Source organism: Cnephaeus nilssonii, assembly GCF_951640355.1.
Source record: "Cnephaeus nilssonii genome assembly, chromosome: 9".
In the NCBI taxonomy this organism is placed as follows: Eukaryota; Metazoa; Chordata; class Mammalia; order Chiroptera; family Vespertilionidae; genus Cnephaeus; species Cnephaeus nilssonii.
Window position 1 is genome coordinate 84,745,863 of NC_137080.1, and position 13,898 is coordinate 84,759,760.

The 13,898-nt window shown below is 58.0% G+C and overlaps 1 protein-coding gene across 1 annotated transcript in view; it reads right to left on the reverse strand.

Moving 5' to 3' along the window:
- Nucleotides 1–10,694, reverse strand: part of TTBK1 (tau tubulin kinase 1) — a gene marked incomplete at its 3' end in the record, with an annotated part of 34,508 nt that extends 23,814 nt beyond the window's left edge. Inside the window, exons 1-9 of the mRNA XM_079780029.1 lie at nucleotides 10,572–10,694; nucleotides 5,286–5,433; nucleotides 4,983–5,056; nucleotides 4,645–4,785; nucleotides 3,859–3,963; nucleotides 3,387–3,452; nucleotides 2,628–2,720; nucleotides 2,420–2,545; nucleotides 1,082–1,236 (exon numbers count right to left, since the gene is read on the reverse strand). Coding sequence (XP_079636155.1) covers nucleotides 1,082–1,236; nucleotides 2,420–2,545; nucleotides 2,628–2,720; nucleotides 3,387–3,452; nucleotides 3,859–3,963; nucleotides 4,645–4,785; nucleotides 4,983–5,056; nucleotides 5,286–5,433; nucleotides 10,572–10,679 — 1,016 coding nt within the window. The 5' untranslated portion in view covers nucleotides 10,680–10,694. The remainder of the gene's footprint in view (nucleotides 1–1,081; nucleotides 1,237–2,419; nucleotides 2,546–2,627; nucleotides 2,721–3,386; nucleotides 3,453–3,858; nucleotides 3,964–4,644; nucleotides 4,786–4,982; nucleotides 5,057–5,285; nucleotides 5,434–10,571) is intronic.
- Nucleotides 10,695–13,898: the final 3,204 nt, after the last annotated feature.

A 13,898-nucleotide genomic window follows, 5' to 3' on the forward strand; every position in this document is an offset into this window, starting at 1 on the left:
CTCTCCTGCCAGCACAGGCCCTGGGGGTCACTGCCAGATGGGCACGGGCACAGGGGAGGCCCCAGCAGGGGTGAGGGTGGCCCTCGGCCGGCCCGTCACCACCCCGGCTCACAAAACCTCCGAGACCAGAGGGTTGTAAGATGTGGCTGTCCGGACGGGCACACCACCACCTAGCTCTATTTAAGAGACCCCGCCCGGCTGGCCTGGCTCAGTGGTTGAGCGTCGACCTATGAACCAGGTGGTCAGGGTGCGATTCCTGGTCAGGGCACGTGCCCGGGTTGCAGGCTCAATCCCCAGTGTGGAGCGTGCAGGAGGCAGCCGATCAATGATTCTCTTTCATCATTGATATTTCTCTCTCTTTCTCTCTCTTCCCTTCATCTCTGAAATCAGTAAAAATATATAAAAAGAGAAAGAGAGACCCAGCTGCTTCCCAGGCAGGCCCAGCCGGATTCCCACTGTGACCACTGCTTGGCTTCCTTTAGTCCAGGAGGGGCATAAAGAGAAGGATCACTTGAAGTTAACTGAGCGACGTCTTTATAGATCTGAGCACCATAGCGTGCTGACGAGTCCTGCGGAGTCTCCCTCCCAAAGGTATCCCCGGAGCCCCGGCCTGTCTCCCTGGCTCACTCCTGGGGGTGGGTAGGGAGCCCCTTCTCACGTGGCCACCTTCTCCTTGTGCTTGTCACCGGTGCTGACATGGCTCCCCACCATTACAATCACCCTCGACTCCCCTGAGAGCCTCGGAGGGTCTCTCTCTGCACCCCCGGGGGCGGGGTGGTCTCGGACATGCTCCCCGGATGAACACACGTGAGCTGGAGCAATGACACCTGTGGGCTCCGGCAGTCTCCCTCGGGGCTTCCTGATCCCCACTGAGGTCAGCAGCCCCGAATGAGGACCTAACGCTGCACCCGAGTTGAGGGTGCAGACGTGGCAGAACTTCCTGGGATCTGAGAACCCCCCTGTTGAGCACCGAGAATAGGAGAGACGGCCAGGTGTGTCCAGGTGGGAAGAGGAGGAGAGAGCAGGCAGCTCTGGGCAGGGGTCCTATGGCCCCCCCAGCCATTGCCCCTCCGAGACTCACCCGAACATGGCTGCCGTCTGCCGCGTGTTCTGCTGGGGCGGGGTGGAGGTGCTCGTGGACAGGAGCGCGTCCGTGCCAGCCTTCTCCCAGTCAAAGGCCTCGTTCTCAGCGATGCCCCTCTCCTTCATGCTGTTCTCAAACACCGACATGATCAACTGCAGGGGCGGGGGTGGTGGGAGGACAGAGCGGTGACCCTGGGGCTCCCGGGAGGAGGGGCAGTTGCTGGGATGGCAGTGGGGAGAGAGGGGCCTTCCAGGACAGGGTGGGCCAAGAGGAGGCATTGGAAGGAGAAGGGCACATTGATTTTTCAATGAAAACATGCACACAATATGCAAATCAGCATGCAAATTGTCATCTTGGTTTAAGCCCCACTGGCTGGACATAAGCCCCCTGAGACCTGTACCCTGTTGACGGGCTCCAGACTCCTTTGCTATTTCCAGCATCTCAGCAGAAGCCACAGCAGCTGCAAACCACTGTAGTTCCCAAACCCACCACCTGGGGGCGCGGTGTGCACAGGCAGCTTCCCTGCCGCAATGCCTCCCGCCCACCTCTCCTCTCTGAGGCCTCCCGGGTTCCCCCACCACACAGCTCCCTTGGTTGGGCACAGTGCATGGGCTTGAACTTCACACACCCACCTGCCCTTTCTACCTCTCTAGCCGCCAGCACAGGGCCCAGCACAGGGTGTGCTCACAGCCGTTTGGTCTGGGGGACCCCGCGAGGCTGAGCTAAGAACTGGCTGGGGGAGGGGGGGTGGAGAAGAGGGGGGAATATATGGCCTCCTACTGCCCAAGTGTGGCATCTCTGCCAGCATGCAGGGCTCTGCGCTCAGCTGTTTTTCCCACTCTCTGATCAGGGTCGTGGGTCCTACAGGGGTGTGTGGGCCTTGGAAAGAGCACTGGACTTGGAGTCAGATGTGCCTGAGGCCAGCCCTGCTCCTACCCAGGCTACCAGGCCTCAGTTTCCTCATCTATGACATGGGCACAGTCACCCCACGTGGACTCCTGCAGAGTTTGGTGCAAAGTGCTTGAAAGCACTTGGCTTGATTGTTGAATGCTGAAACAATGACGTAAGGAACACACAATTATCACCAAAGCCTTGTTTTGAAACTTAAATAAATTAATGCACGAAAAGCACTGAAAACAGGGTAAACTCGTGATAAATCTTAGCTGTGCCTACTGTTCATAAGAGTGCAAAAACAGTTTCGTGCAGTTGGAGGACCAGGGGGAGATGGTCAGGGCCACGCCGGCAGGGGCACGGGCCTCGGCAGGAGGGTGCTGCTGGCGAAGGTCGCCCACAGAGAGGTGTCCGGGGACGCGGGCGGGCAGCAGGCTCCCCCACCTGGTAGTCAGGCTTGGTGAAGTAGTCGAGGTTGGCGATGTGGTCCAGGAACAGGTGGAACTCAGAGGGCATGTGCTTCAGCAGCATCCGGTGCTCATACTTCTCCTTGATCATCCCTACCTGCTCCTGGAGGCAAGAGGCACAGGGAGATGGAGCCCAGCTGCCCCCACCCCACCGGCCGCCTCAGATCCAGCTGCACGGGACTCACCTTGTCCTTGATCTTCCTCCAGGGCAGCTGCCCCACTGCAAACTCCACCAACATGTAGAAGAGGGACCACAGGTCATCATGGCGGCCCATCTCCTGGGGTGGAGAGATGGGGGGGGGGTCACCCACAGCTCTCAGGTCCTTCCCTAGGAGCAGGAGGCTGACCCTCCACTGAGGCACATCCGTCAAGGAGACCTGACACCCAGGCATCTGTGGGCACAACTGAGGTCTTCCTGAAGCCATGGCTCTCCCCCCGATCAGCCAGCACACATGGAATCACAGTCAACACTTCTGTGTGTGCTGCCCGGCTAGTGTGGCTCAGTGGTTGAGTGTCGACCCATGAACCAGGAGGTCATGGTTCCATTCCTGGTCAGGGCACATGCCCAGGTTATGGGCTTGATCCCCAGTGGGGGGCGTGCAGGAGGCAGCCGATTGATGATTCTCATCATTGATGTTTCTCTCCCTCTCCCTCTCTGAAATCAATAAAAACATATCTATATTTTAAAAACTTCTAAATGCTTTCTCACCCCACAGAGATTTGTGTTGGGAACAGAGAGGAGAGGAGCCCCACAAACAAGGAAGAAGGGGGAGTCACAGGCAGAACCTTCCTCCAACTGGGGTCTCTGGAATGGCAGCCTCCAGCCCCCGCCCCATCCTTCTCTCCGTACCTCCAGGCTGCCCACCCCACCCTCTCCCTCAGCAGCACACTCTGCCCCTGACCTCACTGCCCTTACGTCCCTCAGGCCTGGCTCTGCCACTCACCCGGTTCTTGTGGGCATTGACCGAGGCATAGCGAACAGTCCCTCGAAACCCGGCCACGTTCCGAGGCTGCAGAGGAGAGAACACCACCAGGAACCTCACCTGCTGCCCCGACCTTGGCCCTGCTCAACCCTGCTCACCAAGCCTGCCTCTGCCTACTTTAACCGGGACTGCCTCCCCGAGGCACCCCCCACCCCTGTCACCTTGGCCTGGTCAGGAGCAAACCGGACACTCCAACCTCAGTCCTAAACCTGCCTCCTGCCCCGGTGTCCGTCCTTGGCCAGAGTGTGGGTGTGGCAGATCACTGAGTGTGGGGGTGGCAGCCATCAAGAGCCCAGGCTGAGGGGGGAGGGGATGGCCAAGTATGCACACAGAGTGGGGTGCTGCTGGCACCGAACACAAGCCGGGCCTGGTCAGGCAGCGACAGGGGAGCCTGGGGAGGGTCCCCAGGACTGCTGTGTGAAGCGGTACTCACGGGCCGAACGTCCCCCGTGGTGTTGGTGTACTGCCGGGCCAGCCCGAAGTCCAGCATGTAGCACTTCCTGTAGGTGGACGGCAGCCGGCCCATGGCAAAGTTCGACTGCAGGAAGACAGCAGTGTGAGCGCTGGGCTCCAGGAAACAGGGTGAGGGACCCTCAGCCCACATACCCTCACGTAAGAGTGAAACGCCAGCCGGCGCAGCACCTCATCGGAGGGGCAGGTGAGATTCTCCCCGTTTTAGAGATGAGGAAAAGGAAGGTCAAGGGGCTCAGGGGCTGGTCCAAGACCACACAGCCACTGATGGCTGAGCTGACGGCTGAAACAAGGTCTGTGGCTCTAAATCCTTGGGACTCCCCAGTAGGACAGTGCGGCTTAGTCTAACTGAGGAGCAGGGCGCCTATAGTGTTCTTGCTGTGTGACCTTGGGCCATTCAACCAACCTTTCTGAGCCCCAGTTTTCACTCCTTAAGAAGGGCACTTTTTTCAGCACCAAGATCCAAGATGTCACACAATTAGCTACTTGGAGTTCTTGACAAAGTCCCAGCCCTGGTCCCCTTCCCTCAACCCCCCTGTGCTTCCCCGACCCTTCACCTTTCTGGGTTCAAGGACTCTTCAGGTCAGGGGTGAAGGAAAGGGAGAGAAGTACAGGAGAGGGCATGGGCCAGGGCGGACAGGGCTGTGTGCTCCTGCGAGGCAGGCAAGAGGCAGCGACGGGGCTTGGGATGGAGGAGAAACCAGGGGCCCCGAGAGGGAGAGGAGGTGTGGGGCAGGGCAGCCCTCACCGGCTTGATGTCTCGGTGCAGGAAGCCCACGGAGTGGATGGCCTCGATGGACTCCAGGATCTGCTTGCCCAGCCGCAGGGTGGTGCTCAGCGTGAAGGTGCCTCTGGGCTGGCTGCGGCGCAGGTCAGCCAGGTTCCGGCCCTGGGGGGAGGGGCAACCTTGCTCAGCGGCCGCCCCACCACCACCACTGGGCCCTCTGCCCAGCCTCGCCCCCAAGGCTGTGCCTGCGTCCCCCTCCTCCCGGGGTCGCAGTCTCCCTTCCCCTTCCCCGCCCCCCGGAGTTGCAGCCCACGTCCCTGGGTGACTGGAGGGAGGATGCGTGGGCCACGGGGACTCACCTGGAGCTGCATCACCACGTAGTTAAATTTCTCATTCCGGCCACAGCCAATGAACCGGCACACGTGGTCCTTCCCTGAGGACAGACAGGCGGCTCCCAATCCCTGCTCCTCACTCCCCACCCGCAGGTGGGCTCCCAGAATATTCTGGATTCCTGGTCCCCCTGCCCTTCGTCCCATCACTGTTCGACTCTGGTCCCCTCTTCCCTCCACCACACTACACCTCCCCAGCCTCTAACCCATCACCTCTCCCAGCCCCTGGCTCCATCACCTCTCCCCTCCCATCCTCCTGCCCTAGGCCCGTACCTTGCAGCTTTTTGAGCACGGCCACCTCCATCTTGAGGACCTGCTTGGGCTGCTGGGCCGACTCCACCTTGAGGGCCACGTTCTCCCTGGTCAGCAGGTCCATGGCCTCGTAGATCTCACCAAAGCCCCCACCTCCAATCTTTTTCAGCTACAGAGACAGGTGAGGGGGATGGGGGACACAGGGATCAGGCTGAGCAGCTCCTCATCCCAACCATTGCTGGGTGGGATCCTTCATTGATGGGGGCAGGGGCCATCCTTGAAGGGGAGGACCTCATGTCTCCCTCCTTGCCCCGCCCACCAGGGCCCCCACCTCCTTTCCTAGTGCTGGAGACAGACAGCTCAGCCCATGGTGGACACACACACACACACACACACACACACACACACACAGGGCCAGATGTCAGTGGGCAGTGGGAAAGGGTATGAGACGTGTGACTTCATATAGACATGGAGCCAAGGTCACGTGGATCCTGAAGAGATAATCGGCTGTCATGAATCTTCTCTTCTCTGGAAGGACAATCAATATCATGCTCCCCCATCCACTGCCTAGACTGAGCAACCTCCGGAAGGAAGACCAATTTCCAGAACCTCCCAGCTTCAGGGCAGACCCCCCGGAAGGGGTTAGCAGAATCCGAAAAGGTGTCACCAGAGTATTGGGTTAGGAGACCATTCCTGCTCTGAAGCTCACCTCCCTCCCTAGGCCCCTGCAGGTGCCCACACCCCGGCGGGCCGCCTCTTTGGGGCGGGGGACACTGGAGCATGTGGGAAAGGAGGTTTGGAGTGAATCTGCTTATTCCCAGGGGCAGTGCAGTGGAGAGCTAACCTTCCAGGTCCTCCTCCTCCTCCAGCGTCCCAGGGCAGGTAGTGAGGGAAGACAGAGAGACTGTGATGGAGGAAGAATCGGCAGCGGAGATGAGCAAAGCCGAGTTATGGGAGGGATGAAAGTCATGTCAAGTCAGAGGCCCAGGGATGTTGGAGAGTGAGGGTGCTGCTGGCAATGATGGGGGGACAAGGGAGAAGGCGCGGAGTTCTTTGGTTGAAGAAAGATGTACAGCTCAGTTCTCACCTCCCCAGGGAGCCTGCGCCTGACGGGTGGCCTGCCCTCTAGTGCGTTCATGTGCCTCCTGTTGGCTAATAACTGAGCCACAGCTGCTAATGATTGGGTGGAGGCACTCTGGTCAGCCAGCCTGTAACTGACCCTGCGCCGCCTGCCCCGCTGAGCCCTCCCCTGAGTATTTATTCCGCGGGAATGAAGGGAGGAGGGGGCGGGCTGGGCGGAGCGCTGGGAGCACCCAGCAGGTGAGTGGTGAAACCTCTCTGGAAAGAGAAGGATGAAGGGAAGATCTGGAAGAGGAGCGGGAGGCCGGATGGGATCTTGAAGACTCTTGTGCCCAGGAAGGAGGCAGGGAGAGGGGGGACGGGGGGGGGGGGGGGGGAGAACAGTGAGAAACCAGAGTCCCTCTCTACTTGAGACAAAAGTTGAAGGTCGACTTCCAGGAGAATTTCAGAACCAGGAGGGACAGACGCAGACTCCGGGGAAGCAACGGCACGCCTTCCCTGGGGAACTTTCAACGCAGGGGAGATTTTAGTATCTTCTGGGCTCCTTTGTGGTTTGCTGTGTGTGCGCATGGAGGAAAGGGCGAGGGGGTGGGACGACCACCGCATCTCGGTTCTGTGCTCCAGACTCACAGCCGTCATCGCCGCTCACCCCAAAGGGTCCCAACAACACAGGTGGGGAGCCAAGGAGTCGCCGTTCTGCACAGAGGTAAGTACCCGGCCCCAGGTCACAGGGCTAGGAAGTAGCAAAGCCGGTGTCCTTCAAACCCAGGCAATCGGATGCAGACCCACACTCTGAACTATGACGTTATAGGAACAGTTGATCACACTGGGGTTGAAAGTGTCGGGGCTCGGGTCCGGGTGAGGCCGTGGGCCCCTGGATCCGGGTGAGCCTGGCCCCGGGTCCGGGTGAGGTAGTGGGCCCCTGGATCCGGGTGAGCCTGGGCCCCGGGTCCGGGTGAGGCCGTGGGCCCCTGGATCCGGGTGAAGCCGTGCCCCTGGGTCCGGCCGAGACCAAACCAGAGGGAGTCGGACCTGCATTACCACCATTTGTCCACCATCCAGAGCTGAGGGGTCAGTGCCGACATGTACTCATAAGGAACTGGTGGACATTGATATTGGGTCTCAAAAGAACTGTTGGTCCAGAAAGAAACTCACTACAGACTGATTCATTTGCCTGTCAGCATAACTATTATTGCTCGTCGCACATTCAATTCTTATAAGTATATCTCTAGTGACACATGATTTCGCTCATCTAGGGGAAATGATGAACAACATAGACTGATGAACAAGAACAGAACCAGAAACAAGGAGGCATCGATCGGACTATTGGGCCTCAGAGGGAGGATAGGGGAGGGTGGGGGGAGGGGGGAGAGATCAACCAAAGGTCTTGTGTGCATGCATATGAGCCTAACCAATGGTTAAGTTCAACAGGGGGTTGGGGCATCCATGGGGAGGGGTGTGGGATGGGAATGGGGGGGTGAGGACAAATAGGTGACACCTTAATCAATAAAGAAATTAAAAAAAAAAAAAAAGAAAGTGTCGGGGCTGAGATTCAAGCTCAGATCTACCAGGCTCCAAAATCCTTGCCGGAGATGGTAAGCAGGGTTCGGGGCCCCCAAGACACTTCTGACACCTACTCCCCAATTTCCCAGGGTGCCCGAGGTTATTCCTCTACCACTTTCATTTCCAGAGTCTATTGTTCCTTCCTTAGTCCCCTTCTTACCACCCCACCCACTCTTTACTGAACCTCCCTGGGGTGGGGATCCGGGCCTCTTCACTCACCCACTCACCCAACACCCCTCCTCCCTGGGCCCTTACCCACGGGCCACAGCAGGCACAGTGACTAGGCCCATAATACTTTCAGGAGACAATGAAAATGTGTTCGTTTCTTTTAAAACCAGAAGGAGAGAGAAATTAACGTTTCGGTCAAAAAGAAAATTTAAATATGTAATATTAATGTGTTCCTCTTTATACCACTGTAGTCATAAAATACAACTTTTAGTAATGTATTATCGAGGAAGGGGCCACAGGAGGAGAAGTGTCCAGGGCCCAGGAAAGCCAGAATGCAGCCCCGCCCACAGCCCAGGAACAGGAATATTCTCTCAAACTCCCTTCACCAGACCCTCTTCATGATCCCCTCCCCGGCCAAAGGGCCCCCCTAAACGGGAGGAGAAATATACCATAATAGGACCAGCATTCACACAGGAAAAAGGAAGCCTGGTTTCACGGCCCAGCTCTGGGTGACCTGGGGTTAGTTTCTTAAATTTTTGGAGGTTCCACTTTTCCTCCTCTGTAAAATGAGAGAGTTGGGCTAGCATTGGTCACAAAGACCCATCAGCTCTATGGTCCTGATTCTTGGATGGGCTAATTCTTGGAAAGCGTTACTGTTGGCCCAGCAGTCAGACAGACCTGGTTCTACCTACCGGTCAAGGTAACGTGACAAGTTAAGGAATCTCTGTGCCTCGGTCCCCACACCTGTGAAATGGGGCTAACAGTGTCTACGTTTTTCACAGCGTCTGGCAATAGTAAGTGCTCAAAACAAATGCTGAGTTTTTGTTACTATTATTGTTTGTGATTCTACTTCTGAGAATCCTGCCTCAAGAAGAATGCAAGGTTATTATTTTTAAATACTCCATCTGGTGTCACTGACCCTCATTTTCGCCTGGCTACAGCCTGTCTCTGGCAAGTTGTTCTTGGTTCCTGAGCTCTGCCTCATGCCTGGGTCCCATCCCTCACGGGGAGATGGCTGAGGGAAGCGTCTGGCACCCCACCATGGCTAGTTGTCCAGAGGCCAGGGAGGAAGTGAGCGGTAAAGAGAGGTAAGCTGGCAAAGACTGCATGCATGCCCGCTTTCCCTAACTCCCTCTTGTCATGTCTCTCCCACTCATCTCCCACTTCCTCTCAAAGAAACACAAGAAAGTTATAACCCAAACTCATGAACACCATCTTTTTCTCATCTTCAGTGCAAATGTCTGTCTGCCTCCAATCTGCCAGCACAAGAAGCTCTTGTAACATTCCTCATGTTACCAGACCTTCATTCCTTTGATTACTGTCCTGGCTCCTCCTCCCCCGATCTCTGTCTTGTTACTCTCCCTCCCAGGAAGCTCCCGTGGGGACACAGACAGCCCCTACCTGCAGCTTTCCAGCTGCTCCAGTGTGACCCCCTCCCGAGACATCCCTGAAAAGGCTGCCACCATTGCCCCTGTCCCTGGCCTCTAAGGGACCTGCCCAGCGGAGTGGTTGTTGCCATGGAGACCCACCTGCACCCAGGCCCCACTCTCCTCTCAACCCCTAACCTAGTTGAACCTCTCCCAACACACACACACACACACACACACACACACACACCCCGAAAGAGAGAGGCTCAGTATAGACCTGACCTATAATGCTTTCCTTCTCTTCCTCCTGGCTCCCCACCCAGGTGCAGATCCACAGTTCACACACTGTCACCCCGAAAACCTAGGGCCCAGCAGCCTGCCCCCGCAATGATAAGTGGCAAGCAGAAGCTCTTATGTGAAGGAAAGACGGGGGGTGGGGGGAGACAGGGATTGATTTACAGTAGCTCCTGTTCCCCAGACACTGCCTTTTCCCTAACCTTCAAGTGTCCCCCTCCCATCCAGACCCCCCCAGAAGGCTTGGACTACAACTCCCAGCAGGCCGAGCAGCCTGAAGTCCTGGGCTGGAGGAGCAAGGCACGCTGGGAGATGGAGTCTCGACGTGTTGCACCTGCCGCAGGAACCAGTGAGGGGAGGAGGGTGGATGGAGAAGATGGAGTGCGGGTGCGGTGGGAGCAGGCTGCGGGGCCTCTTTCCCGGAACCCAAGCCTTTCCATCCTCTGCGGAAGCGGACGGACACATGCTCACTCACTGCCCTTCTCCAAGGTCCGGCAGAGAAAGAGCCCCCTCCCCCACCCTCCCTCCGCCCCCACTGAGCTCTGCAGCTCCAGCTCAGACTTCCAGCCAGGAGTTGTTCCAGGCTGGGACGGACCAGCGTGACCTAGCCGGGAAAGGGGTGAGAGAGGGCGGGGCTGGAGAGACGGCCCTGGGAGAAAGCGAGTGTCCACAAGTGCAGGCAAAAATAAGGGCCTGCAAGCACTATGCAAATGAGCTCAGGGGCACCTCCCTCATTAGGTTGGTGTGCTAACGGCACCTGTTTTTACTGGTCTCCGGATCCCCCCCCTCTCCTCCTCTCCCGCCCCTCCCTCTGACCCGCCGGTCACTCACTCACCACCTTCCAGCGATCCTTGACCACGTAGTTGGCCGGCAGGATGTCGGCCTGCTCCCCTCCCCCACTCATGTTGGTTTCGTCCTTAGGAGCAGCCGCTAGGCCCTGCATCCGCCAGCCGGAGGGAGGGGTGTCCGCAGGGCCTGCCCTGGGGGGGCCATCTACCTGGGGGAGTGCAGAGGGGCTGTGAGTGGAGAGGACCAAGGACCACCTTGCAGACATGCTGACGGGGAGCTCCATCCTTCCCAGGCCCACTAGACAGATGCTCCAGGGGGTGCTGGGGGAAGCACCCGTGGAGGTCAGAGGAGAAGACAAACACTCTCCACGGGAAAGGAGATACAAACTACTAACTAGAGATGTGAGAACCGACAACACACGTGCATGGGAAAAGGAGAGGAACATGATTGCGAACAGGCTGTGGGGAAGGTGTTTCCCAAAGAGACATATGCTAGCTAATGTGGGGGAGACTGCCTACCAAGGAGCACACAGCCTGGGACCCAGGCTTGTACTGGGGAGACCCAGGCCGAGAAGGACCAATCTGAGTGACTCCACCTGTGACCCCTGGCACCCACCCCTTCCCGGTGCCACAACATGCCGGGGAGAGGTGCAACTGAGGCTTATTGAAAGGGGAGAACTGCTGACGGAGGGGTGACCCATGGGGGACACACAGCAGTGACAGAGACCTGTGCACCCACCAGGGGAGATGTGATCATCAGAGAAGGAGGAGACACCCAGCAGCCCCTCGAGCCTGGTGCTGAGTGAGGAGATGCAGCTGCCGGGAGGCACATGCATTCTCCGTGTGCCTGAGAGTGCAAGGATAGGAGCGAGGAGGTGAACATGAGGCAATGGACTCAAGACTTGGATTTTAAAGGGACAGCAGCATAAGGCCTCTCAGAGGGAGAGAGGCAGGTTGAATTGGGAGGACCTGGGGACTGCAGGGAAGCAGCCTAACAAATGAGAGACAGGGGGAGCAGGTCTGGGGAGCGTGGGGTGAGAGAGCCCTTGGCCACACCTTTCCGTGTCTGCTCAGGGACCCAGAAGGAGCACGGCTCCTGTTGCATTAGGATAGGTACAAGCTGGGTATCGGGGAGAGCGTCCCAACTGTGAGGCTGGGAGCCAGCCAGTGTCACCCAGGGAAATGCAAGGGTGTGCATGTGTGTCTGCGTGTGTATCTGTGCATGTATCCCTCTGTGTGAGTGTGTGTATTGTGTGTCTTTTTTATTAACTTTATTTGGGTGACATTGGTTAATAAGATCATATTGGTTTCAAGTGTACATTTCTATGATACATGTTCTGTATATTGCATTGGACCCACCACCCAAAGTCGTCATCTTCCATCACCATGTATTTGTCCCCCTTTATCCTTCTGCCTGTCTGTATGTGCCTGTGTGTGTGTGTCTTTGTGTCTATGCCTGCACATCCATGTCTGTGTGTGCTTGTGCGTGTTTTTGTGTCTCTGTGTGATATGCATGTGTAGGCAGGGAGCCAGAAGAGATAACTTGAGATCTCTGCCAACCCAGTACAGGAGTGGAACCAGGGTCTTTTCTTCCCCTACACTTTCTACACGCGCACTGCTCTGCCCTCACAATGACCCTGGCATCACAGAGGGAAGGAAGTCACTCGGGCTGGGGTTGGGGTGGGGGTGAAGAGGAGGAAAGTGCCTAAGATACCTATGGATGGGGTGGGAACTCCATAAGCCTGTCTTTCCTTGGGATGGGATAATGCCCCAGGGCTCCTGAGTCCAGCCATCCTGATGGGGGAGGGGGGCAGCATGGAATGGTGAAGGCATGGAGACATCCTTCGACAGGTCATGGTGTGCCACGAGGGACATGTGGAGAAGGGATCTTCATGGGGAGGAACACTGTCACTCTTGTTCTGTCTTTCTTCAAGTGACTCAGCTGACTGTTTCCTCCAGTCCACACAACTGCAGAGTATCAGAACTGCTATCAAACAGGCCTCTGCCCTCCTCCTGCCAAGTGGCACAGGGGGCAGGAACTTGCAGGGCAGAGAGGGCAACGGCAGGAGGAAGGGCGAGTTAGGGTTGGGGGAGGGGGGAGTCTGGAATACACGTGGAGGAGACAGGTTGAAGACAAGATGAAAGGACCAATTGAACGGTAGGGAGGGGTCCTTGAGGAGTTGAACAGGGTGACCTCTGGTGGGCCTTCCAGTCCTGTGAGGGTGGGTTCTATAGGTTGATGGTGGAAATTTAGGTCCTGCTCCCATGTATTGATGGGCAAGCCTAGAAGGAACAGATGAGGTGGGAAAGGAAGAGTGGAGACAGGAGGACGAAAGAGGGGTCCCTGCTTCTCCCTACTCACCATCCTTCCCACTCCCTGCCTCAGAGGACGACACTCACTCAGACTAGGATTGGATGACATGCACACAAGTAATGTGGCTGCCCCACTGCTGCCCCCTCAGGACCTTGTGGGTGTGTGGAGGCATGGGTGTGCGTGAGAGAGGGCTTTCAGGGGGGGGTTTTATGGACCGGTGTCAGAGCGCATGTTTGAGAGTGTGGGGCTGAGGAGGGAGAGAGAGGTCTAAGTGGTTGGGAGCTCATGGTGTGTGAATGTAGGTGTGGATGTGTAACTATGCAAGGTGTGAGCCAAGCATGTGTGGGAATCTGGGAGCCCAGGTGAGGAGAGGTAACGGAGACCAGTGAGGGCTAATGGGAATAGATGGAAAGATGTGTGGGAGGGAATAGAGGGGAATGGAAGGGACCAGGAGTGACAGGATCAGAGGAGGGGGCTGGGTAAGATAGAGACAGGTGGGAGATCATGATGGCAGGTGAAGAAGGCACCCGACGCTGGGAGGGGTTTCTGGGCGCGGCGGAAGGGGTGAGGAAGTTGGGAAGAAGGCTGGTGGCAGGAGTGGAGGGGCAGGACAAGGAAGAGAGGTTACGGAGACAGCTCGGAACGACCGGCCAGGGGCGACAGAAGACTGAAGCCCTGGAGACCGGGACGGAGGGTAGAAGTGAGGAGCAGAGCCCGCCGGCCGGCAGGAAAGGGTGGGTCTGTGTGCGGGGGCAGGGAGCTGGTCCAGGCCTCGGTGCGGCCCAGGCAGTGTAGGCCAGCGTCCCGGCCCGGGCGGGCGGAGACGGCAGCAGGGAGGGGGCGCTGGGCAGGCTGCGCTGGGAGGGAGCCAGGCCCGAGGCCCCGCGAGTCCCCAGAAGGAGCCCCCTCCCCGACCCCCGCCCGGCCCGCCCGCCTCACCTGCTCTGTGCCCGCTGCGGCGGAGGCTGCGGCCGCGGAGGCAGCGGCTTGGGGCGGCGCATCCCCCGGGACCGGGGCGGGGTGGGGGCGGGGGCGGCTCAGTGCGGCGCTGGGCGGCCCG